Source organism: Doryrhamphus excisus, linkage group LG18 (assembly GCF_037039965.1).
Source record: "Doryrhamphus excisus strain RoL-2023G ecotype Guam linkage group LG18, RoL_Dexc_Guam_v1.1, whole genome shotgun sequence".
In the NCBI taxonomy this organism is placed as follows: Eukaryota; Metazoa; Chordata; class Actinopteri; order Syngnathiformes; family Syngnathidae; genus Doryrhamphus; species Doryrhamphus excisus.
In genome coordinates, this window is record NC_136374.1 from 5,281,203 (window position 1) to 5,308,372 (window position 27,170).

The following is a 27,170-nucleotide window of genomic DNA, read 5'->3' on the forward strand; positions in this document are numbered from 1 at the left end:
TCACCTGAGCGACAAGTAGGGTGACGTGAAAGCATCGGTAGCATCTGGCAACCATGCACCAGGCGGCAGCGAGTGTCAGGTGTCTCGAAGTTTCCTCAAACCTCTACGGAAGTACGCACAGGTAAGACAGCTCTCGGACCAATGCTATAAAACACACCACAGGGTTAAATATAAATACTATTTGTCATATATTAGCGCACATCGGATAGTTTTTGCCAGCTAGTTAGCCGCGGTGCTCACTCTTTAGAGATGAACCACAAACCTGTCCGTCTGCCTTAATGACGCTGAGCTCATGAATACAAATATTACATCGTATTTTGTGGATTAATATTTCATTTACAATAGTTTTTAAGCTGTTTATCACAACTTTTTATATACAGATGTGCATTACATATGTAGGGGCCAATCTAAGGAGACTTCTCCACTTCTTCTATCCTGCTTTTCAATACACAGCTGCTGTTTCTTAATCTTCAGATTCCTTCTCATGAATAATGAAGTGCACACTCCTTATGACTTATGAGTCATTCTAGATCTTAATGTGGAGGTGTTGTGGTTTTAAAGTTGAAAGCAGGAGTGTCCAAAATGCGGCCCGGGGGGTATTTTTGTAGTAGAAATATAATTAAAACTCCAATAAAAATTCGAAAAATAGAACAAAAAGGCAAAATGTAGAGATGCTGATGCTAACTACTAATAATTAACAAAGCTTTTTTTCTTTTTAAACACATATAGGTTATTATTCCAATAAAAAATACATAAAAATATAAAAGAGGCTCCCCAACTCCTTTAATATTCAGTATGAGGACAACCCTGGTCTAAAGTTACGTTCAATATGCATCTTGTGCTAATGCAAAGTAATGAAGTTTTTGTATGTATTATTTAATGTGCCAACAGAGCTGAATGTCACTCCCCTTATTTTGTAACCCAGAAGTAAGTGAGGTGTCCCGTTTTCGATGCATCATAACCTGTCGTCATAATAACTTTTCACAAGGTCCAGTATGTGGACACACCCTAATCGCTTCAGAATTTCACTTCATTCCAACAGAAAAAAACCTCACTGCATTATTATCTTTGAATTTCTTCTGGCTCACAGTTCACTTGATCATTTGTTTCGGAGGAAAATGATGACAAATTCATAAAGACAAGACTGCAAGCGACATGATAATGTTTCAAACCAGTGGTTTGTTTCAATTCACATGTTCAAAGTCCACAGCCGGTCACCATCCGAGTGATTATGTAAGAGCAAATGACCAAGTGATTGAGACAATCAGTGCCTGGCAGCAGATATTGCACAGTGCACTTGTAAAAGCAGTAAAACACTTACGCCGCTTTGCTTTGTTTACATAGATTACTGGCACATTGACACTCCCTTGTAGGGTTTGAAGTAAGCGCAAAACCTCAAAAGGTAGAAAGGCCTGCTCAACCACAACATTCTTTATATTGTACACATTTTTCAAACAGGAAATTATGAGCATTTTAATACAAATTTGTTACTGTCATAAAATGAGTGTCGCAGGCGTGCTGGAGCCTATCCCAGCTGTTTTCGGGCGAGAGCGGGGTACACCCTGGACTGGTGGCCAGCCAATCACAGGGCACATATAGACAAACAACCACTCCCACCCACATTCATACCTATGGACAATTTGGAGTTGCCAATTAACCTAGCATGTTTTTGGAATGTGGGAGGAAACCGGAGTACCTGGTGAAAACCCTCACATGCATGGGGAGAACATGCAAATGCTACACACAGATTCCAGAGGGTGGAATCGAACCCCAGTTTTCATGCTAACCACTCGTCACCACCGTGCAGTCCATCAATGAAAACAGTATTATTTGTATGTTTTAGGCAATACAAAATATTCATATATTTGCTTCTTTTTCTGACCTGAACCAACTTGTTTGGGGGACCTCAAATGGTTTCAACCATGGCATTTTCCAATGGTCGTCATGCTGTGACCCATTTATGCCATTTTTATTTGTATTCATTGTATCACGTTTTATTTACACTTTTAATTTATTTTTATTTACTTGTATTTTTTTTTTTACCCTTTTATTGAGTCTTATAAATGAAAAAACCTGCAAACCCACATTTTCCAATGGTCATTAAGTCGCAACCCACTTTTATTTAAGTAACTTATTTTTACTACTTTCATTACTTTTATCACTTAAGTACTTTTATCTTTATATTGTAATGTCCATGGGCTCTAATTTCGTAAGACCAGGCGTAGGCACGGCGCACGGGGTATGGCCAGTGCATTTTGCAATTTTCGTGAGCAGCGCAGTCACCTGCTTGTGAGGTTTTGGTGACGTGTGTACACTGCGTGCCAATTTCAGCCAATTTACCACTGCTCAGGGTGCGCTTCGCCTGCACCAATAATAAACCAGGTCGGAGCTGGCAAGCTTTCAGAGCACTTTTTGGCGCGCTGTTTTATCACTGTGGCAAGCTGAAAATGTTGACACCTCCCCAGTGCGCCACCACGCTGCGTGGGGTGTGCCACGCTCGGCCACCCAGCGCCTGTACGAAATTACAGCCACTTTGAGAGCAATTCAGAACGCCTATACCATAATTTCTGGACTAAAGTCATACTCTATTCCAAAATATATACACTATTAGTCAAACGTTAAATGACACTGTCATTCAATAACAAAGTGTCTCCAAAATTTTGAATGGTAGTTTTTTATAGTTTTTATACTGGCATGAACCAAGAATTGAACATTGTCAGTGGCCACCAGAGGGTGCTCTAGGCTTGTGACAATTATATATGCTGTTGCTGTGTGATTCAGTGGTCTGGAATGAGAGTGGGAGCTTGGTGAACTTGCGTAGCGGTAACTTGCTTGTCAGACTGGCTGGCTTATGTTAATTTCCCTATTCAGCCTCTCAGGTATGTTCTTTACGCTATTGTGTAGCTGAATAAGCGTGAATGTGTTGCATTAACATAGCGGCCACCTATTCAGCCTCTTGTTGTGTATGCCATTAGTGTAGTTGAATAACTTGCATTTCCAGGTTCAGTGTCTGCTCTTGCTCTTAAATTTTGTGAAATAGATTTCTAAAGAAACGTGACTTAAGTCCACACATACCTGTGTTTTTTCCTTCTTCATGATGCATTTTGGTTTAGCTGGGGAATGATGGAATAATAACACGTTTATAGATACATCCTATTGCCTTCATGTCTTTTCCTAGTTCAGACTCCTCACTGATGATTTATAGAGCGCTGTATGAACACCAGCTGTGCGACTCTTTCCCACAAGCAGTCTACTAAACACAGAAAAGGTAATGGACGGTTATCATCTGCCTGCTACTCTTCTAAGACGGCTTGGTCAGACTAAATCTAAACAGCGACTTGTGTGTTTTGCGCCATGCGGTGATGAGCGAATGCTTGCGCTGGCCTTCCCAAAATAACAGCTTAGATGTTTCATCCAGCAAGTTTCAACTCGTACAATTATGGAATGCAATATTCAAAATAACACGACCATGTTTATTTTGACTTCTGCAGCACAAAACTCCGGCAGAGATGTTGTGACGTGCTGTGATGTTTGTGTTGTGTAGGCATTGAGGTATCTGCAGAGATGGAACCTTCTCCTTTCAGTCGACAGACGTGGGTGTCGCAGTCGCTGCGTGTCACGGCGAAGGAGTTGTCGCTGGTCGGCGGGCGAGGGAAGAACAATGCCATTGCTGAGCGCTTCGCCAAGTGAGTCGACAAAACGACTTTTGTATGTGCTACTATGGAGAATCAGGCTTGAGGAATCTGCAAGGAAAACTACCACAGATAGTTAATAGACATGCTTGATATTGGCTTTTTACTGATGACTGATATTGGTAGTAGGAAAGAAAAAGTGCCATATTTATTTCAAACATTTTATTTCCGCAAAATAGTCGCTAAAAAAATCATGAGTGAAATTTTGAAAAGTGAGACGGACGAGTTTTAATAAATTCACTAATAAGAATTGCATTAAATCATGCTGGCAGTGATACAATTTGGGAAGCTGCATATTTCTATGCGCCACATAAAGTGCAAAGTTTGAAACTCTGGACTAATGCAATTTGTCAAATAATAAACTGGTATTTGATAGAGCACATCTCTACCCATGGCTTGCATGATTCTTTCTCGGTGAGATTATTGTATTAGAAGAAGACAATATTGTACAGTGTTCCCTCGTTTATCACAGGGGATAGGTTCCCAAAATAGCCCGCAATAAGTGAAATCTGCAAAGTAGCCAGCCAGCTATATATACACTGATATATGTATATATATATTTACAATTATGATACAGTAAAGTCTCGTTATATCGATATCGGTTATAACGAATTACTACTTATTACAATACTATTTTCATTTCCCGGCAAATTTCTAGTCTTTTATGATATAATTAGTTCCGTTAGTACGATACCCGGTTATTATGATAATCCGGTTACTACGATGCCCTTTTCATCTCCCGCCAGCCAATTTGGTCTGCTTATATCGATACAAAAGCAGCTTAAATCAATCTTTGCTTAAGGATTTCAATACCAAAAAAGAACACGGCGAACGGCTGCTTCCAGTCAACTTTATTTTTCACACTTCCACCACCAGAGCGCAGCACACACACCGATTCCCGCACTTCCTGGTTCACAGGTCATGCTCAACCCGCCCCACATAGCTGGCCAAACACATGCCTGCAACAGAAGAACCAACTGACATAGCATACACACCTATTCCAACGAAGACACAAGCGTACAAATGCATGTATTTAATTGTGTTGTATTCAGATATCTTTTTATCGCTTGCAATAATCACTGTTTTTCATATGTACATGCTGGCGTTCGTGGTTTCTCTTGTGTGTATAGATTCTATACAGGCATGTGTTTGGCCAGCAATGTGGGGCGGGTTGAGCATGACCTGTGAACCAGGAAGTGCGGGAATCGGTGTGTGTGCTGTGCTCTGGTGGTGGAAGTGTGAAAAATAAATTTGACTGGAAGCAGCCGTTCGCCATGTTCTTTTTTGGTATTGAAATCCTTAAGCAAAGATTGATTTAAGCTGCTCGACATTGTTCTATACGAGTGCATTATTGCCCACTTTTAATGCAGTTCGGCGCAGGATCGGATATATGGATAGTCCGGTTATATCGGTATTTTTTCCGACTCTCGAGAATATTGATATAACGAGACTTTACTGTATATGTTTTAAGGTTATAAAACCCCTCACAATACACTTTTCTCAGACAGGCATTAACAATTTCTAACATTTCTTTTTTGTTTAAACACTCAAAGGTCACATTTTGTTAGAATTTTAATGATCAACCTACTAGGTTAGACACAAGAAATTATTAAGTGACTCAGGCCTATTTCACTTTGACAGTGTGCCTCTTCGTCCAGGCGCTGTTTGGCTGTAGCGTTTTTGTATCCTTGTTAAAACATTGCTCGTGTCATATTTTCCTCACATGGTTAGCTTATTGCTGTGTGGAGCATGACATCATAACCTGCACGCTAATATCATTATCGGCAGATGTTGATACGAACCAGTGTCTAATTTTTATGTATCAGGCGGTAACCGATGTGAGCTGCAATTAAATTTGTATCTGCTGCTATTGTTGAATTCCCTATTAATTAATATGTGCATTCATTTCAGTAGTTAAATAATAGTTCAGACCAGTGTTTATTACTAGTGTGCTGATATCATTATTGGCAGAAAAATACCAATATAATAATTTTTTTTTTAACAGCAGTATCAGCCAATAACTGATGTGAAACAAAATCTCATGTGCTCGTATCTACCGATAACCGGTATCTCATTTTTATGCCAGTATTAGCTGATGACAAGTGTGAAGTGTCCATTAAGAGAATTGTCTAATGAGCAAAAGGGTAATAAACAGATTGTACAATGCTTGGAAGAAAGAGGCATTATTTGTAGTAAATCATTTTTGGACCACTAGCTAAGTAAAATGGGATAATTTTCTTTGGGAATTGCTTTCAAAGACATCTGCTCATTGGTATTATTACTTCTTTTTCAGGTACCAGAAAGCTGCCGAGGACGTGAATGCAGATAAGAGAAAGGGGGTATGTACTGCAACATTTTAAGCCGCTGTTTGGTTCTCATTGCCTTTGGTTGTCATTGTTTTAAAATTGAGTCAAGACAAAAGTCAGTACAGTACAAACGTACTACAAAATATACCCAGGGCTCGACAATAATGATGTACCAATGGCCCGGGGCAAGTTAAAACAAAATTCGGGCAAGTTGGGCTGTGTCTTTTGTTTTAAAAGTCAACAGAGTTGCCATTCACATATTTTTTAAATAATCACAAAGTCCAGGAAAGAAAATCAAGTGTCATACATAATGTATTGGTTTCCATGCCACACCACAAAGTACCACAAATTACATGTACCCTGTAATTCAAGATTTCAATTGCATTTCACCTGCAGATAGATATTAAAGTCAATTTATTTATTATAATACCCTACGTGCCTTTTTGTATTAAAAGCTCCAATCTATGTGTTTGAAAGGCTTAAAGCTGACTTTAAGCCTTTTCTGTATGTATGTAAATGAAAATACGCCCGATGTGGGAAAAAAAGGCATTTTTAAGGATGCCTACACGGACCCTCTTAACAGTGTTGGATTTTTGCATTGCTAAAATACGGTAAATGTATTTGTAACACTCCTACTTATGTGTTTTGACCTGGACACGCTACACTAGATGATGACTAAGTGTCACTGCTACTGGACCGTGCTGTCCAGAGGAGTACAAAATGTCCTTATTTTGCATATTTTCCCCATAAATGTCACTTAAAAGGAGTTTCAAATGAAGCCATCAGTTGTACTTGTACTTAACAGGTTTACTACAACTGCATGACCACCGCATACCCGAAAGGCAATGACGTCACTGACAGGCAGACTGTAACGTTTTTACCGTGTTTCATAACACATCCATATAAAGTCTGGATTGATTCAATCAATTACATTTTAAACGTTGTTGATATACTGTATATGTTGTCCTGAATGGAAACAGAACCCACATCAATCTAGTCGAATGGTAGGAATATAAATCGATGTTGTAAATGTACTGTTATACCCCAAAGAATTAGCCATAGGCTAGATACTATGAAAGGCCACATACTATCTGTAGTTTAACTTTATTGGTGGACATTTTTTTTATGATATAGATGCCTGATCCGAATCAACACATGTAGTTTTCTTAAACGGTGTACTTAATGATATTCTTGACTAATTGTGTTGTCCTGTCTGACCTCCAATTGGCCACTTGGGAAGGCTATTAAAGCGATAATCCTTTTGCAGTCAGTCTAATCCCCTTGCAATGCTCTCTGGGGTTATGACTGCACGTTAGCAGCTTTGTCTTAATGAAAGAGCAACTAAACGAGCTTGGACCGGATAACCCAGCAGCCACCATCATGAAGGAAATCAAGGTAATGTGGCTGCATCCACGTAGACAGGCTTTTTTTCATTTCATCAGTCGACCAAGTAAAATAATGATATATGTGGAAGTCATTTCAACAGTGCAACTCAGAGGTGCAACTTTGTCACAATATTGTGTCCTTAGGTAGCTGCGGCTGATTGGAAGAAGTGGTGTAAAAAGACCATCTGGCGCGTGTGTGTGTGTGTGTGCGCAGAAGAGTTCTTACAATGTAAGTCATTGAATTTCAAGGATAAAGTGTTGCTAGGTTTTGCTGAAATGGAAGCCAAAGGGTGAAGTCTACACACCCGTGCCATGTTTTTGTCATGTAAAAACCTTTATACCAGTCAGAAAGGACATACAAATCTCTTATTGCTCAAAGAAAGTCCGAAAACTTCACATCAGGCGTTTTAGTCACACTTTATACTCCATTGTTCATAAATTGGATCTCGTCTTGACCGTTCGTTTGAATGTGGAAACAACATTTATTATTACCTTTATTACATTGTAATCCGTTTTTACCATTTTTTATTCTTCCCTTTTAAACTCCTATTTGCTTAGTGATATTGTATTTTTTTCAAAGACACATCAAATATTTGTACAAAGAAAAACTATATTTAAATATTTATTTCATAATACCAAATGAATATAAGTCAAATTAAATTATATTCTTTAAATAATTTAATATTGTTATTTATATGAAATGTTCTGAATGTATTCATTTCTTTTATAAATTATTTAATTTTCTTTAATTTCTAAAACGTCCACGACCCCAGTGAGGATAAGCAGCATAGGAAATGGATGTATGGATATCTAAAACTTGATTATTAAGGTGAAAGATAATGAAGTAAGTGTAACCGTACTTTTGGCCCACTCTGTGTTTTTACATTCATTCATTCATTTTCTACCGCTTATCCTCACAAGGGTCGCGGGGGTGCTGGAGCCTATCCGGCCAGCCAATCACAGGGCACATATAGACAAACAACCATTCACACTCACATTCATACCTATGGACAATTTGGACTGGCCAATTAACCTAGCATGTTTTTGGAATGTGGGAGGAAACCGGAGTACCCGGAGAAAACCCACGCATGCACGGGGAGAACATGCATGCATGCATGCAAACTCCACACAGAGATGGTGGAATTGAACTTGGGTCTCCTAGCTGTAAGGCCTGCATGCTAATCAATCGTCCGCCGTGCAGCCCTCTTTTTTTACTATTGAAATAATATTCCATTCATTTTCTATGCCGCTTGTCCTCAGTAGGATCACGGGGGTATGCTTGAGCCTATACCAGCTGAATACGTTTCAGAAGCAGGGTTCACCAGCCAGTCATAGACCACATACAAACAAAGTACCATTCACATTCACATTCATACTTATGGACAACTTAAGAGTCTAACATGCAATGAGCCTAACATGCAATCTAAGATGGGTGATATTAAATATATTAAAAATATTGATGTTACTTCTAGGCGGCACGGCGGTCGACCAGGGTTCAATTCCACCCTCGGCCATCTCTGTGTGGAGTTTGCATGTTCTCCCCGTGCATGCATGGGTTTTCTCCAGGTACTCCGGTTTCCTCCCACATTCCAAAAACATGCTAGGTTAATTGGCCACTCCAAATTGTCCATAGGTATGAATGTGAGTGTGAATGGTTGTTTGTCTATATGTGCCCTGTGATTGACTGGCCACCAGTCCAGGGTGTACCCCGCCTCTCGCCCAAAGACAGCTGGGATAGACTCCAGCACCCCCCGCGACCCTCGTGAGGAAAAGCGGTAGAAAATGAATGAATGAATGTTTCTTCTAAGCACGATGTAAAAAAACAAGCATATCGTTCTTATCGATATGGATTTGATGCAGAGGTCTCATGTTTCAAGATGGCGCCGCCCGAGTGCAAGCTAGTTAAGGCAGCTCTGTGTCGCCTGCAGCTTTTTTAGTGTTTAATAGTGCTTAATTCCTTGTTGTTTTTGTGACATACTGACCCCTTGTGCAGCTATGGATGTTCATCTTATTACGATTGTAGCTTGCCGCTTGCTACATGTTGAAATGGTGATAAACATCGGCAAAGGTTCTTTTACAATGCCAGATGACAACGTGCAGGTCCTGTGTGAAAAAAGACGAGAAGCATGTTTATTATTGCACACAGCTCATCTTACAGACATTATCAACACACAAAGAACACACAAAATGAAGAGCGCCATTTGCCATCTAACTGAATAAAATCTTCCATATGCAGTTGCAATTGCATTGGTGACTATATCTTCCTGACTCACAAGGCAGGTATTTCAGCTTGTTGGGAGATTTTGTGGCTATGTGTGCAGAGGTTGACACCCCATTAGAAAAGTTAGCCACTTTGTTACCAATAAAGAATCTAATACTGATATGAGTTAAGATTTGTAGCGTTTACATTTTTTTCTTACCAAGACTACACTGAATGGAAATATATTGCCCAACCCTAGCAACAATTCAAACTCTGGTCAATATTTACATGGATTAGCAAATGATTCAACATCTGATAAAACATGAGTGACGTTACTGTGAAGATCATTAGTTATGCTTGCTTACTTACTTACATTTATATGCTTCTTTCGGTCTCTGCTCTGCAGCTGGAGTTTTGTATCAGAGTAGAATCCTCTTACCCTTCATGTCGAGTCTGGTCCTTGACCACACGTGGTTACTAAATGCTAAGCGGGCTTCACACCCCTTAGCATTTACCTCTTACAACTTCATTTAAGGGGAATCGGGACATCAGACATGTTGAATTGTGCAAATGTAAAAATGATGTTCCTTAATGTAACTTATGAAGCATTTCTGAAACAAATGCACCATACCATACCATACACGTGAGCACACGGGTACCCTCTTGGACCAGCTAATCATATACATTCTTTCCTGATGTTTTATTCATCATAAAGCAAACGCTGTGGTCACAAAGATGAATAAAAGCCATAAAAGGGATCATAGTTAAAAGGTACAGTCTGTGCAAATAGTAGATTGACAAGGTGTATAGCAAGACAGATAGAGATACAGGACTGTAGATCACAATGAAGACCATCATTAAAAAACTTAGAAAGTGTGGAGCAGGGACGTTACCAACACCTTCCGATATCTTCAAAATCGGTGTAAAGTCCCGAAGAAATGTGATCAGGGAGGCTGCCAAAAAGCCCACGGGGACATTAAAGGAGCTGCGGGGATTTTTGGCAAGTATTGCTTGTGTACTACATATGATACCACTTGTATGCGTCTGTTAAGGAAAAGATAAAACATATATGAAATATTCCATTGCTAAACAGCCTAAGTCAGGACACACAACGATTGAGTGTATTGTTTACTGTGGTTGCTATGGAGATGTTGTGATTTAAAGGTCTTGCTACAATCGATTGGCATAAGCGAAAATAGTCATTGCTTGTGCATTTACTTGCAATTTTGTTCAGCAACCGATGGGCGGGGGTCTCAACGTGTATTTTTTTTTTATGGGCCCTACAATTCCTTGTAGCACCGTTGCCAAAAATGTGAATAGAATGCATGGTTATCCTCCATGTGGGCATAGTTGTTGTTTTCATATGATATTTTATACTCTAATCAAATCAACAATGTAAATTTCTAGAGCATAGAAAAACTGTTTATGACTTGGTAAATACGGTTTTGAACATTAGAGCCCTCTGTAACACCCGTATAGTCATATTTACGCTCTTATTACCCAATATAGTAGACATATTACGAGAAAATAAGCCATTTAATACGAACGCTCATTTGTGTTGCTGTAAATGTGCTCCGGTGCAGTTCATTCAAAGCTGCATAAAAGCCCTATTTCAGCGATCAAGTCTGGTGCTTGTGTGTGACCAGTGCCGAATACTACATATAATCACAACAATTTTTAATGAGTTCTCCGAATGCCTTATACAGGCATCCCATCCCTCATTTATCACCTTTAATTGATTACAAACCCGATAAATAAATTCTGCCATTTAGGATTCAATATTCAACATTCATTCACTTTCTATCGCTTATCCTCACGAGGGTCACGGGGGGTGCTGGAGCCTATCCCAGCTGTCTTAGGCCGAGAGGCGGGGTACACCCTGGACTGGTGGCCAGCCAATCACAGGGCACGTATAGACAAACAACCATTCACACTCACATTCATACCTATGGACAATTTGTTCAATACTTATGGACAATTATTCTTTGTTTACAACACATTGCTCACATTGCATTACACGATTTAGGCCAAAGCGCTCGTATTTTGTTGTGTAGGTTGAGAAGGTCTTGTGACGGTTGCTAATAGAGACAGCCTGTGCGCATGAATAAACTTGGCTAACTATAGTCATAGCTCCTGTCCTGCCATGCCATCAACGAGCATCCTGAAACCCTCAGAGACAGACGTCATTTATTGTTTAACTTCCCTGATTCTGTCTGCTTAGAGGAAGTACAATGTAGCTCATCGAAGACGGGGCACTCTGTTATTTCTACACTATGAATCCGGAGTTGTTTAATCATATTGGTCATACAACCTCCTAGGAATGATATCACTGTGTTGCAAATGTTGCACTCACCCAACAGCTCTTTTTTATGAACTTAAGCCAAAGGTTTTAGCTGCTGCTGCTTCTTTGGTCTTCGTGGCTACTTCTTATTTCTTCCAGTTGGTGCAATGCCAGGAGAATCGCAATGTTTGTCCTGGTTCCCATCAATGCTCGCGACTCTATGCCCAACTTTACTAAATAATAGGCCATATTCAGGCATTACACAGCATGATATGTTATTGTAGTCGGCCATTTTCATGTATTTGTTGTCTTCTTATTCCATCTTATTTGTTGTCCGATAACTACTCCTCCATTTCTTAACCAATTAAAACAACTCCAACATCAAAATGTTCAGCTCACTCGGGACAACTCAGACTTTTCAAAATATTCCCACATTTAGTGTAATCTCATATTATTGGTAAAAATGTCCCCATTGAAAATGAATGGGCATGAGCATAATCATGTCAGACGAACAAACGATATAACATTACAATTAAATAAATAGTAAATAAATACAGTCAGTTAATACACACAAGTCATCTATCATTCATTCATTCATTTTCTACCGCTTTTTTTCACGAGGGTCGCGGGGGTGCTGGAGCCTATCCCAGCTGTCCTCGGGCGAGAGGCGGGGTTCACCCTGGTCTGGTCGGCAGCCAATCACAGGGCACATACAGACAAACAACCATTCACACTCACAGTCATCTACCAATAAAAGTTAATTATAACATTAAACATCTAATACTCAGCAGCAATGCATTATGGGACTTGGTACTAGAATTAGAGAGCCTTTGACTATGCACATTCTGCTCAATCAATTGCAGGTGTATAGTTCGGCTTGGAGAGTACTTGGTTTGTAATCTGGAGATCTGAAAATTAAGTACAGAGGGTAGAGTTGGGCGATTCTTCCAATGATAAATGACATATCCGGGTATAAATGAAAAACGTAAACGAGCCGAGTTAATGAAGTATTTACTCGTCAGACCGCTTAGTCGTGGCGCAAAATCATTATGAATAGGGATCGACCAATATGTTTTTTTTCGAGCCAATGATGATACCGATTTTTTTTTTCCATCACCCTTAGCCGATGGCCGATATTTGTGGCCGATACTGCTTTTGCTCTCTTAATTGACATGAAAAAATGACAATGATAACAAATATTACAGGTCTCAAGTTTAAACAAATATTTATTGAAATGTAAACACTGAACACAGTAGGATTCAGCTTTCTTATACACACATTTAAACGGCATTATCAACTTTAAAAGGAATAAATATTCAACCATGTGCAAAACATTTCTGTTGTAGTTTAAGTTTTATCTAGCATCGATGCGATGACTGCTCCTCCGCAGTGAGAAGCACTCCCCTGCCTCCACACACACAAACACATCACACTGACACAATTTAGTACGATATATAAAACATTTCTCTCATCATTAAATTTTGTGTTGTGCACGCTAAAGACCTCTGATAAGCAGACACGGCTGCTCCAATTCCTTCTGTGTGTGTGTGTGTGTGTGTGTGTGTGTGCGTGCGTGCTCGGAGAGAGCGCACACACATTAATATGACACGCATTTAACCTCAGCCCAGCGTTGGCTGAATGAAACTCCTACAAACACCATGGGACTGAATTGCCAAGGTTGCCATTAAAGCGGTGTTGGTAACAGCTGTACATATTAGCCTCCAACTACATCAACAGCTCCCTAATTCCAACGGTAGGCACTTTTAAAGATGAAGCATTCAGCAGCATTCCTGGTTTTCAGACCCACAAACTAAACTATATTTTCAAGCACGTATATTGCATGCACTTGGCGTTCATGTTTCCTATTTCAAAGCAGGTGGCAATATTTCAAGTAAGTTGAACTGTTAGAGGCTAATTAAAAGTTGAAAACATACCCTTGTTGTGATTCAACGTTGTGGGACGGGTACCGCGACTGCATGTGTTGCAGGGTCCTCCGGCAACACAAAGCTGTAAATCATGCGGCGGAAAAATACATCGGCGAACCCACACGCATATTGGCCGATACCGATTCAAGTAAAGAACGCAAATATCGTCCCGATATATCGGCCGGCCGATGTATCGGCCGATCCTTAATTACAAACACTGAACAATCCCCTCCCAACCGATACAGGTTGAATTGGCGATGAACGCCGGTGAACGTTGGCTGAATTCTCTCTTAGAGAGCATGAATGGAAGCTAGCAGGAGTTAGCTTGTGTGGTTGTGTGTGCTCTACTCGGGCTCGATCAGTATATTTTCACCACGTATTTCACGGCTTTAATGTAAGGAACGTTTTACAGTGCACAGTGGCCATGTGGAAGTTCTGGGTGAAAAACCCAGAAGCCGTAAGTATTCTCCACAGTCTCCACACACACGGAACACACGCGTTGTTTGCTCCATGTCGGCGTAAACAAAACAAGAATGTCATAAAAATATCTTCCATATGCTGTTGGAATCGCATTGGTGACTACATCTTCCTTAACCACAAGTACAGGCATTACAGTTTGGTTGAAGATTTAGTAGCAATGTGTGACAAGTGTATTTGTTATATGGCTTAAGGTTTGTAGCTCTTTATACAAGACTCTTATATTTGATATTGTGATACATCCTAAAAAAATGTCGTTTTATATATGCTAAGGTCCATATCGCCCAACTCTAGTACCAATTTACTCTTACTTTCATTATGTTTTAGCATATTTCCACAGCATTTCAGTCCAGCTTCAGCTTTTGTACAGCTCCTGTGTTTCATACTATATTTCGATTTCAAAGCTTCAGCTTTTCAGAAGTCACAGGCAATGTCTGCTGACATTGCATCATCTAGTTATTATAGTTTTGAAAAACCGTGATGGAATGAAGCCGAGAAATTGGAAGGATGAAGTTGTGAAGTTTTCCTGTATGTGTCAGACCACCTTTTAATGTGAAATACTACTTTTCAATTTATGACATTTATGTACCCCACACTTTGAGCATGGCTGATGTGTATTTAGTCATCTCCTGCTGCATAAAGTTTTGCGTGTGTGTTTTCCAAGTAGAAAAGAATGATCCTTGTCAGACTAAATGCGTCACCAAGAGCAGCTTTTAATGCAGAAGTCTGGCGCGTGTGTGCCAGCTTGGAATAAAGAGCTTTCTATCCCCGAGTAAACAAAGAGTTAACTATGAATGTACATCCATTTCCTGCTCTTTACGTTGCTTTCTGCCCGTCTTGCCTGGTGTCAAAGGGGTTGGACTAAAGTCGTGGGAGCATATTTAGTCTGGTGGCTAACATCTGGCTGAATTCCACCTCTCACTGATGTGTAGAAGACGACCAGGAGGAGGACACTCGCATACCTCGCAGCCTGTTTTGTTTTCACCACTCGCTGGTTGCCACACCCACAGGTTTATTCACCATTTCTTCTTAAAATTGTCTTTTTATGTTGTTTCTTGGATTGTGATGCGGCCATGTGCTACTTCTGTCATTCTGTATCATGTAATTAGTAGTAGTGATTTATGAATATGATGTTGAAATGGCTACAACTATGGCTACAACTCTAGTACACATTGTGCAGACAACGCTGAGATTGAAGAACTTTTTATCAGGGTGGGATCCTAGATCCTCTTTTCTTGGACTTGCCATTCCTCTTTCACAATTCAGGAAGTTTGTGAAGGTCACACATAGCCTGCTGTTGCATGAACGGGGAACAGAGCCCTCTTCAGTGTTTTTTAGTAAAGGTGAAATGATTGTGTTGGGAATGGAATGTGCCGGCATGCTCGGCCCTGTTAGTGCCATCTTGAGCCGGCCGTCGCCTCTAGCTGCCTCAACAAAGACAACTTCAGTATTTCCTGGCTTTCAACAGCTGCTCTCCTAATGTTCCAATAGTAAAGTCAAGTGGAAAGAGTCAGGAATTTCCTTTGGACAATATTCTTGCCAGGTCCCAGCACTGCAAGTTGCTCTATTGATCCTTCTAAAGCGTCTGGGAGCAGCTGGGTTGCTTCTGTGTTGCGATACATAGGACAGTAATCCCTCGTTTATCATGCTCAATTGGTTTCAGAGCCGACTGTGATAAGTGAATAGGATTCCTTATTTATGAAATGAATATTTTCATAGTTAGATCATAGAAAGCTTGTTTAAAACCTTCTAAATATGATAACATTATTAGAGCCCTCTAAACCAGTGGTTCCCACCTGGTGGGTTGGGTCGCAGAGCTGTTTTCAGGGTATTGCAGGTCTTTGCTTCATTACCTGATGTTTGTGAATGCACCTCACTTTGTCTGCGCAACTTACTTACTGCGCCTTGGCAAGGTGCATGCCATGTTTCTTGGCAACTGTCCCTTAAAATATAAGATATATGAGAACCTTTGAGTTGAAAAATTGCTGCAATTTGGGCAGCCAAGCCAAGAAAGAACCACTGCTCTAGTCTACGCTCGTCTTGAGGTAGTAGACATAACAAGAGAACATAAGACTTGTCATATAGGTGCAAAAGCCCTTTGCTCCTTTTCTCTCCATTTTTGCTGTTGTTTTTTGCAAATAGTTCAACTTTCTTCATAACTGTTTATCACAGAGGATAGGTTCCCAAAATAGCCCGCAATAAGTGAACTTGCCAACTTTATTTTTTACAATTACACCGTATGTGTTTTAAGGCTGTAAAAGCTGTCGGCATACACTTGGTAATGGTAATGGTAATGCTTTAATTTCATTTGAACATGCATCAGATTACAATTGAGTGCATCCCATAATCAGTTCACAGTTCCATATGTCCAAAAGGAGTAGGAAGAAGCAAAGCTTATTAAATCCTACCCCTCCATCTGGTACTTTTACAATCAGTAACTGTTACATTTGTTCACTTCCTGCTTTCCATAATACAGTTGGTTTTTTTTGTATTGTTTTTTTAATAATGCACCTCTTACCAAAGTACGAGGTGATATGAGCATCCAATGCCATAATGGGTACCATAGTAAGTGTCAATATAGTGATATATATAGCACATCATGACTGGTTCAAGACTCTTCATCCTTGTATTTAGCAAACATCAACTGCTTGTATTGTTTCTTGAATTGGCTCATCGTTGTGCATTGTTTGATTTCCTTACTCAATCCATTCCATAGTTTGATTCCACATACTGAAATGCTATGGCTAGCATAACGTAGTCCTAGCATATAAGTGTTTCAAATGTACTTCTTCCCTGAGATCATATTTCTCCTCTCTTGTAGAGAAATACTGGATGACATTTTTAGCTAATTGGTTATTTTTAGCCTTATGCATTATTTTAGCTGTTTGAAGATTAACTATATCAGCAATTTGAAGTATTTGTGATTTTAGAAATAAGGAGTTTAATATGTTCTCTGTAGGCGGCATTATGAATTATCCTTACTGACCTTTTTGCAGTACATTTAGCGAGTGAAGATTGCTTTTATAGTTATTAATGAAAAAATATGGTAGAACCAGAGAGCAATAAAGAGTGTGGAGTGATTTCTGATTGAGAACAAATTTTGTAGTGCTGATCAATACTGAAATATTTCTGGCTACCTTATGTTGTATGTTGTACACTTCATAAACTTCTCAGACAAGCATTAACATTTTCGCACATTTCTCTTTTTTTCTCATTGATTTTATGAAGTGATTTGAGCCTTGTCTGAAAAGCACTTAAAATTAGCTTGTGTATGAATTGTGTTTTATAAATGAACTAGCATTTTGTTACCCATAGAATATGACTAATTCTCATAATGTGCAACCTTTTTCTCATAAAATTTGGATTTTGTTTTTGTACAAATTTTTGTTGATTTTGTGTTTATTTTTTGTTTTTGTGTGTTAAATGATTGTTTTTAGATGTTTCAAAAATGTACCGCAGGCCAACAAAAAACTAATAACAGGCTCATATGGCCTGCAAATGGCCTCCGGGATGCACTTTGGACACCTCTGGTTGTAATCTTCTAAATCTCCGCTTAGATACCAAGATCATTCATGTCGAGCTTGCACATGCAGAGAAAAGGGTTAATTATATTCTTCTGTGCGGGTTTAAGAGGTTGTAAAATGTTTGCGTTGTCTTGCAGGGCTTTGAGAGCGCATCCTCCCTTCGATCAAATAACCTGAGTGCTTTAAAGAAGCGCTGGGAGCAAGCCGGGAGCGTCGGCGCGCAGGACAAGGCTCCGTTCATCTCCTCGCCGATTTTATCTCACGGTGCACCACACGTCCCTGCCGGAGCCGCTTCTGTGAGCGAGCAACCCCCTCCTCCGAAGAGCCCAGAGTGCCCCTCGCTGGAAGAACTGCCGAGTCCGACCACAGACGTTGCGAAGCCCTGCGCTACTCCGCCAGCAGCAGAACAAGAAGAGGAGGAGGAGGAGGAATACGAAGAAGAGGAGAAGGGGATGGACAAAGATGTGCCGACACACTTGGAGACACCAGAAAATCTTGAAGAGCAAGTTCCAGCCAGTCCCCGTGCCTCCTGGGAGCCAGCAAGCGTGCTATTAAACGATCTGAAGATGAGGTTTGAGAGGGCGGATGACACACCAGAAAAGGTGAGCCTCTGCTTTGATGATTTAGCTCCTAATTTCATCACACTTAAGTGATAAAATACACTTTAATTCCATCACACACAACACACACACAGACATCTTACCGCGATCAACATCCTCAACACCTCAACATCCTTTGCAATCAAGCAAAAACGGCAATAATGTAAGCTACCCAGCATGCTTTAGTTGTACAGTAATCCCTCACCGCTTCATGTTTTCAATTTGGCGGCTTCACTTTAATAAGCTGCCACTTTAAAACTGCATATTTGAGGACATTTTACTTTTTGCCTAAATTAAGTACTTTCAAGCACAAAAATGTCTAAATGAAGTACATTTTACTTTTTGCCTAAATTAAGTACTTTCAAGCACAAAAATGTCTAAATGAAGTAAAAATATAAAGCATTCAAAGACACATTCAAGTGCGTTGCGGTGATGTGTAGTTCTCCAGACAGATCAGTAGGTGTCAGTAATGTTATCCTGATGGTAAAGTAAAAAAAATGTATGGCTTTCTCTTTTGCATGTTTTGTCTACTGTATTGGGTAAAACAAGTGACTATAGGGGTGTTATGTCTAGAGTCTTGAATAATGTTACAAACTGAATTTAAAAACGGCTTTTATATGTTCTAACTACCAAAATATTCTAGTTATAAGGAAAACCAGGGATTAGCTTAGGTGTAATTTTGTCATGTGTTGTGCGTAGATGCTATGGCCACATGTTGCTGTGGGGTTTGGTACGTTACAATAAATGAAACTGAACTGGATCAATTTGCCGGCCTTAATATATTACCATGTGCATGCGTGTCTTTGTTCCTCCTCTCTATTGTAGGCTGCGCCTAGAAATTCTGTCCAGGAAAATTGTGAACAGAATTGGTGACAAAGGGCAGCCTTGGCGGAGGCCAACGTTTACCGGAAACAGGCTGGACTTACTACTGGCAATGCGAACCAGACTCCTGCCCCATTTGTACAAGGACCGGATAGCACGTAGTAGCGCGCCACCAATCCCGTACTCCCAGAGCACCCCCCAAAGGATGCCACGAGGGACACGGTTGAATGCCTTTTCCAGGTCTACAAAGCACATGTAGACTGGTTGGGCAAACTCCCATGCACCCTCAAACACCCTCGTGAGGGTGTAGAGCTGGTCCAGTGTTCCACGACCAGGACGAAAACCGCATTGGACCTCTTGTAACAAAGGTTGGACCAACGGTCGTACCCTACTCTCCAGCACCCTGGAATAGACTTTCCCAGGGAGCCTGAGGAGTGTGATCCCCCTGTAGTTGGAACATACCCTCCTGTCACCCTTCTTGAAAAGGGGGACCACGACCCCAGTCTGCCACTCCAAAGGTACTGTTCCCGACTTCCCTGCAATGTTGAAGAGACGTGCCAACCAAGGAAGTCCCTCAACATGTGCGGGAATCCACTGTGCTAAATGTTCCTTCATTCTTTTTTATTCAGCCTATCTCCTCTCATGGCGCTGTAAAAAAAGGAAAACAGTCCCTCGAGTCGTCACCTTGGCCATCGGAGGAATGTAGGAACATTCCTGACCTCAGGCTGTTTTCATCCTTGAGACTTGTTATCTCCAGCTTTCCTAGCAGCGCTCCCACTGGATCGTATTCGCCATCACCCACGCTTCTCCCCTCGATGCATTTCCCCTCGTCTACTCAATAAAGCATTGTAACTAAAACTCCACGGGAAGCTAACATTTTCAGTGTGGTGGGGGTGAAAGGCAGGAAGGCACGTGGAAGTGGCCTGCTAGGAATGATAAGCTTAAAAATAAAGGCGCGGATTGAATAAAGCTGGTGCGTAAACATCTCATCTTTGTGTTTCCTCCATCCAGGGTGGCAGACCCATTCTTAAAAGCACCTCATCAGAAGATATGGACCACACCTCTGGTGAGATTGCTTTGGCATTTATGCCCGTTTCAGGATCAAATGAATCCACATGATGGATGCTTATTTCACATTGATGTGACCTTAGCGCTACAATGAACCCGTGATGTGCTTGTGTTCCAGTCGTGTGTGAACGTGTGCTGGAGAAGTCCTCGCTGAGGGAGAAGCTGGCCAAATACAATGCTGCTGCTTCTAAACAAAGCTCCTCGAAAACTGTGAGTTTCATACAAATCTTCCAATTCACTCTCATCGGCCTTCTAGTCCAACATTGTGCAGATTTAAGCAAATGTTCCTCTTTTTGGCCAAAGTGAAGCATTTTCAAGCATGGAAATGTAATAATAAATCTAATAATAAATTAATATAATATAATAAATAATAAAAAAAAATCAATAAAATAAATAATAATAAATAAATACAAAATAATAAATACTAAATAATAAATAATAATAAACAAATAATAATAAATAAATAATAAATAAAAAATCTAATAATGTCTAATAAGGCATTCAGAAGACATTGAGATGATGTGTAGTATTATACAGGTACACCGGTCAACCCGTGTCAGTAATGTTACATTAATGAGACAGCCACTGCAGGAAGTACTGTACAGAACAGGAAGTAAAAAAACTCTCCCAATGCTAACATGTGAGTCTTAGTTCATATTTATATATAGTTTTTTATTATATCTAGTATATTGGGTAATAGGAGTTTGACTGTGACCATAGGGGTGTTACTTCATGTTTAGAGGGCTCTAATTACATAAAAAAGACTATTTAGAATGTAGTAAACATGTTTTCACTGCTAAAACTACAAAAATATTTCTTTTATAAATTCTAATTAGCATACATTTATGTAATTCAGTTATCAATCCAATTCATAAATTGAATAAATGAGGGATTACTGGATATATAAAAATACACACACACTGAATTTTTCATTGCAAAATGAGTGTGTTGATGATGCTTATGGGATGTTAATGACCCAGAATAGTCAAGTTGCTGCTCGGCGGCTCTTTTAACTTTTTGCATTTTTTATTATGTAATGAACGTACATATATTGCAATTGTAAATGTTTACTGACTGATACACTACTACTAATCTGTCACTAGTTGTCAGCGTCCATTTGCAAAACACAAATCTCCAATTTTTGTGATATTTTATTTCCACATTTGGACTTCCAGCCATGCTTGCCATGCTTTTCATTGGACTTTGAAATTTACATAATTGGTCATGACATTTAACTCAACTCCAGCCAAAGTGGAGTGAAGCAGAGATCTATGGCGGTCCAAATGTATCAGTGTATCAAATTGGAAGCACTAATCAGTTTGATAAAATGTTTTTACATATCGAGGCATGATTGTGCTTAATGTGCTTACTGATCCATCTCTGCTTCTATTGTCGAATAGCAAATAGAAGAAAAGAATATAACAGCCACTTTGTTTCCTCCTTGGCTCTTGCGTGTCCCTCAGTCTGTTTCGCCCGAGGTGCTTCCCTCCAAAATGTCCATGCCTGCCATCCAGAAGTTCCTACCTTCACCCGAGTGCAATGGTGAGTCACTGGATTTACTTGACAAACCTTGGTGTACCCCGCCTCTCGCCCGAAGACAGCTGGGATAGGCTCCAGCACCCCCACCACTCTTGTGAGGATAAGCAGTAGAAAATGAATGAATGAAGGAATGCCAAAGCTGTTTGTGCTCCACTTTGGATATGAGTCCATGTGGTGGAAGCAGGAAAAATGCACGTAAAAGCATATGACTATGAATACAGTTGATCACAGCTTATAAAATGGCTTCAACATTTTTTTGAAGGAAAATAATTGACAAAAACATTTTAGAAATGAACTAAAGAAATATGCAATAGATCACTTCAATTTCAATAATAATAATACATAATATAATTCCCCTCTGTTGTGTTGAAAAGTCGCATGGTGTGGGGGAGGGACCTGCTCATTCTATCAGTTGAGCGGGGCAGTGATAGAAATCGGCCACAGTGATAGTAATCTGCCACAGTGATACTAATCGGCCACAGTGATAGTAATCAGCCACAGTGTTAGAAATCGGCCACAGTGATAGTAATGGGCCACAGTGATAGTAATCTGCCACTGAAACTGCTCTTCTGTAGGAATGTGGTACTTGGCATTGGATGCAATTAGTCTTGCATTAAGCCCATGCAGCTTTGTTGTTTAATGTAGAAAAAAAATCAAACTGTTTACTTGACCGTAACTCAGCCAGAATGTACCACATGGACTCACCACATATAACACGAGATGGTGTGTTTTGCATGTTCCAGGGGGCAGCAGCAGTGAGCCCGGCAAAGCGTCCAGGGTGAGTCCGGTAGCCCAGTGATCATGCTAAACTCCAAACTTGGATTCGCACCCGCGTTGATACGTCTTCATCTCTGTGAGTTTAGAAGTTCTGCCCTCCAGCCAAGGAGACGTGTGTGGCTTGCCAGAAGACCGTCTACCCGGTGGAGAGGCTGGCGGCCCTTCAGCACGTCTACCACAAGAGCTGCTTCCGCTGCCTTCACTGCAGCACCAAGCTCAGGTTGCTACACCATTACCACACACACACACACACACACACACACACACACACACACACACACATCTTCAGTTGTTTTAGTCATGTTTTTCACCAAATACTTTGACTTACTTTGTCATGGTGAAAAAGCCAATTCTATGAAACTATGAAATTTTATGAAACTCTGGAGCAACCGGACCGGAGCAGGAGGGGATAGAAAAGAAGAAAAAAGACAACAGTCATCACTTTGCCCCCAAAACTAATTGCCCTACGTTAGCAACTTCATTCTTAAAATGACGTTTTTCCTATTATGACTTTTTCCCCCCATAAAATGCCAACTTGGGCGGCACGGCGGTTGAGTGGTTAGCGCGCAGACCTCAAAGCTTGGTTCAATCCCACCCTCAGCCATCTCTGTGTGGAGTTTGCATGTTCTCCCCGTGCATGCGTGGGTTTTCTCCGGGTACTCTGGTTTCCTCCCACATTCCAAAAACATGCTAGGTTAATTGGTGATTCCAAATTGTCCATAGGTATGAATTTTTCCCAACCTAATTAAAAAAAAAAAATCAACATTATTTGTTTTGCTTCTGATAATACCAGGACAAATATCTTTATTCTTTTAATATTTCTGCATCTGATTTTATTCTCATAAAATTTTGACTTTTTTCCCGGTAAGATGACAATTTTTTCCCAACTTTTATTTTTATTTTTAGGATGTGCCGCGAGCCAGTTAAAAACAGCTGCGGGCTACAAATGGCCCCCCAAGCGGCATTTTGGACACCGCTGGTATATTGGATAAGAGTTAGCCTTGATGCTGGAATTTCGACATTAAAAGTCTTTCTAATAAGCGGCAATAGGAACACACCCTTTTGTGTGTCTGTTGCTTTAATGCTAATGAGCTGTGTTTGGCCACGCCCATCTCTTAATGTCTCCACAAAGTGCCATTGTGTACTGTATTCAACATAATAGATGCCATGTATCGCATACTACAATACAACATTATGTCGTGGGACAGAACGCGTCGCTATGTGATGCTACAGTGCTAACGTTTTAACAGCCACATCAAGCTAGGTTAGCCTATTGACTGAAGGACAAAATGATCAAACTTCTTGCTCCCACGTCTGTAGCTGACTGACGGATAGATTAAGGTGTGTAGCGAAGCCTGCTTTAAGTCCTATATGTGGCCCCGGGTGTCATTTAAAGATGTGTAGCGAAGCCTGTTGCCTCGAAAGTTGTACAACATGGCTAATTGTAAACGGAAATAATTCACGCAAAAAAATTTGAGGTTGCAGAATTTGGAATTCAGACCAAATTTTCAAAAATCGTATGATTTGAGGTCCCAGACACAAAGGAATTGGGCTCGCGATTGCCAAGATCCGACTTTTTTGTCCCCTTTGCTGCTGATAAAAACATGTTGGTGCTGTTAGAAGATGAATGGCGTAATATTTGACGTGAGCAGCATTTCTCTTCCTTCCAGCCTGGGCAACTTTGCCTCCCTTCACGGCAACGTGTACTGCAAGCCGCATTTCAGCCAGCTCTTTAAAGCCAAAGGCAACTACGACGAGGGATTTGGTCATCGGCCTCACAAGGAGCTGTGGCAGCATCGCAAGGACGGAGATGAAGAAGACGAGGAGGTGCCAAAGCCCAAAGAACAAGCAGCACCAGCGAGGAGGCCGTCGGTGGAGAGCGTACCCGAGAAGCAGCGCACGCCGTCCGTGGAGGCGTTGCCACCTGTGAAAGTCCCGGGCGTCTCCGCCCACAGGGAGACGACGACGCAAACACCTGCTAGCGCCGCAGAGAAGCCGTCCGAGACCCGCAGGTTGAGGATCGCGTGGCCTCCCCCTGCTGGCGCCGCTCACTCCGGCACAGGAATACGCAGCCCAGCCCCCGAGGGGGCGGCTTCTGGCCGCACTTGGAGGGCCAAGTGGCCTCCGGAGGACGATTCGCCGTTATCTTCATCATCGATGTCGTCCCAAAGTGCAGAGCGTGCTGAGCTGAAGAGCCTGAGGAGGAGCTCCTCTCTCAAGGAGCGCATTCGACCTTTTACAGTGGCTGCCAAGCTCGACCCCGAACCTTCCCCCACCCTCAGGGAGCCCCGACGCCCCCTCAAGGCCCTGAAAGAATGGAGAGCATCGCTGGAGGGAAAACCCCAAGAGAAGGTGGTGCTGCAGAGCAAGGCAGACGAGGAGGAGAAGATCGATGAAGAAGCAACAAGTTCAAAGGAAAGCAACCCGGAGGAGGCAGAGACTCGGCAGGAAGGAGGTCCACACGCACAGGAAGGAAGTCCGGCGGCGGAAGAAGGCTCGCTCAGGAGCATCTCTCCCGACATCTCCACGTCGCCCTCACCTCCTGCCCTGCCAAAACACAACCGCACCTCGCAGGATGTCGGCTTCTGGGAGGAGGACAAAGAGGAGAGTGGCGATGAGGAGATGACTCCCGAGGACATCATCAAGAGGAACCGTTACTATGACGACGATGACGACGACGACGACTGAGTGACAAGAACATCTCATCGGCTGTTTATGTTGCTACAGCTGCCTCTCATTCCCGACTTCATGTCTTCCTGCAATCAAACTGGAACTTTCTCAGGTGTTCAAAATATGAATTTTAAGCCTTAACTCCCAATTTTGTGTGAATGGACAACAATGGTGTTGCCAACACACTTTCAGCCTATGGAACGTACCAATATTCTTACTGTCACACTAATGGACAGATCTCCTGATTAATTGATATCTTTTCTGACTTTTTAGTGTTCGGTCTTCTGTATGAGCTCCAAAAAAGTTTTTGTACGTAAAAAGTGCCACTGATGAAACGTTTTCTCATTTTTTAAAAATCACTCAAGTCCAACAGTGCTTTTTAAAACGTTGTTAAAACACAATAAAATGTATAGTTATTAAAGACAATCACCTGCCTCCATGTTTATTTCACTATTCCTCACTATTATTTTTATTTGTACTTTCAGTATACATTCAGAGTCCCGGACATGCAAATGTGCGTTTTTTTTCATTAACAAAAAGAACTTTAAACATAGACAAGAGAAAAATATGTTTAAAAAAAGGCTTCACTGTGCCGTCCTTGAACGCACCATAGTTGTTCTGAATGTCTACGTAACGCAACAAACATCAAGGAAAAAGCTCCTCACAACCAAGTTTAGGAAAACTTTACCACAAGCACTTAAATGTAGAAATATCATAAACAAGTAAACACTTCTGAGACATGTATGCTATTAATATACATCCATAAAATCATAAGATTAACACCACAAACTTGGGCTAGCATCCGGCTAACCTTACGACTCCAAACAGGGCAAGTATTATTCATGATTATGACTCTTGTTGGTGCTCGTATCTTTCAAATTAATTTAGCACAGCTGCTTACGTTGTGCGATTGTTGTGTGTTACGCTTCCCTCGTGGCATCCTTTGGGGGGTGCTCCGGGAGTACGGGATTGGTGGCACGCTACTACGTGCTAACCGGTCCTCTGGTTCGCATTGCCAGTAGTAAGTCGAGCCTGTTTGTGGTGAACGTTGGCCTCCGCCAAGGCTGCCCTTTGTCACCGATTCTGTTCACAATTTTCATGGACAGAATTTCTAGGTGCAGCCAAGGTGTTGAGGGAGTCCGGTTCGGGGGCCTTAGAATCTCATCTCTGCTACTTGCAGATGATGTGGTGCTTGTGGCCTCTTCGGGCTGCGACCTTCAGCGTTTACTGGGACGGTTTGCATCTGAGTGTGAAGCTTCGGGGATGAGACTCAGTACCTCCAAATCAGAGTTCATTTACGCCAATAAATTATTTTCCAGGATACGTAAAAACGTAATTTGCGTGTACAGCTTCTACGAGAGCTTTATGAAGCCACTCCGCTTATTTTATTAACAAAAACAGGACAGTTGATAATATGTTTTGAGATGGCCATTTCTATTTCGGGGATTCAAAATCTTTTCACAAACACTTATGTAGACCTTATAATTTAGTTATATTTTTCTGTAAATGTAATATTTATGAAACCAAAACATGCATGTGTCATAAGTATGCCGTTGTAAAAAAAAAAAATCATCTTTGACATAATTTTTGGCATGTGTGCATGCGTGGGTTTTCTCCGGGTACTCCGGTTTCCTCCCACATTCCAAAAACATGCTAGGTTAATTGGCCACTCCAAATTGTCCATAGGTATGAATGTGAGTGTGAATGGTTGTTTGTCTATATGTGCCCTGTGATTGGCTGGCCACCAGTCCAGGGTGTACCCCGCCTCTCGCCCGAAAAGACAGCTGGGATAGGCTCCAGCACCCCTCACAACCCTCATGAGGAAAAGCGTTAGAAAATGAATGAATGAATGAATGAAAATGCCAACTTTTTTCTCATAATGACTTTAGTCTTGTAATATAATTT

General features: G+C 41.0%; 1 protein-coding gene across 3 annotated transcripts; it reads left to right on the top strand.

Moving 5' to 3' along the window:
* Positions 1-25,691, top strand: LOC131106268 (LIM domain and actin-binding protein 1-like). 3 transcript variants are annotated; one of them, XM_058055179.2, is made up of 10 exons: positions 1-121; positions 3,545-3,686; positions 5,986-6,031; positions 17,928-18,392; positions 20,223-20,277; positions 20,398-20,489; positions 21,743-21,821; positions 22,562-22,596; positions 22,682-22,815; positions 24,266-25,691. In XM_058055179.2, the coding sequence occupies exons 2-10, from the start codon at positions 3,565-3,567 to the stop codon at positions 25,281-25,283; spliced, it is 2,046 nt and encodes a 681-aa protein (XP_057911162.2). In that variant the 5' UTR covers positions 1-121; positions 3,545-3,564; the 3' UTR covers positions 25,284-25,691. The 3 variants fall into 3 exon arrangements, with proteins under 3 accessions (XP_057911162.2, XP_078654573.1, XP_057911163.2); XM_078798447.1 differs by lacking the exon at positions 1-121 and adding an exon at positions 3,110-3,268; XM_058055180.2 differs by lacking the exons at positions 1-121; positions 3,545-3,686; positions 5,986-6,031 and adding an exon at positions 10,380-10,583.
* The last annotated feature ends 1,479 nt before the right edge of the window (positions 25,692-27,170 follow it).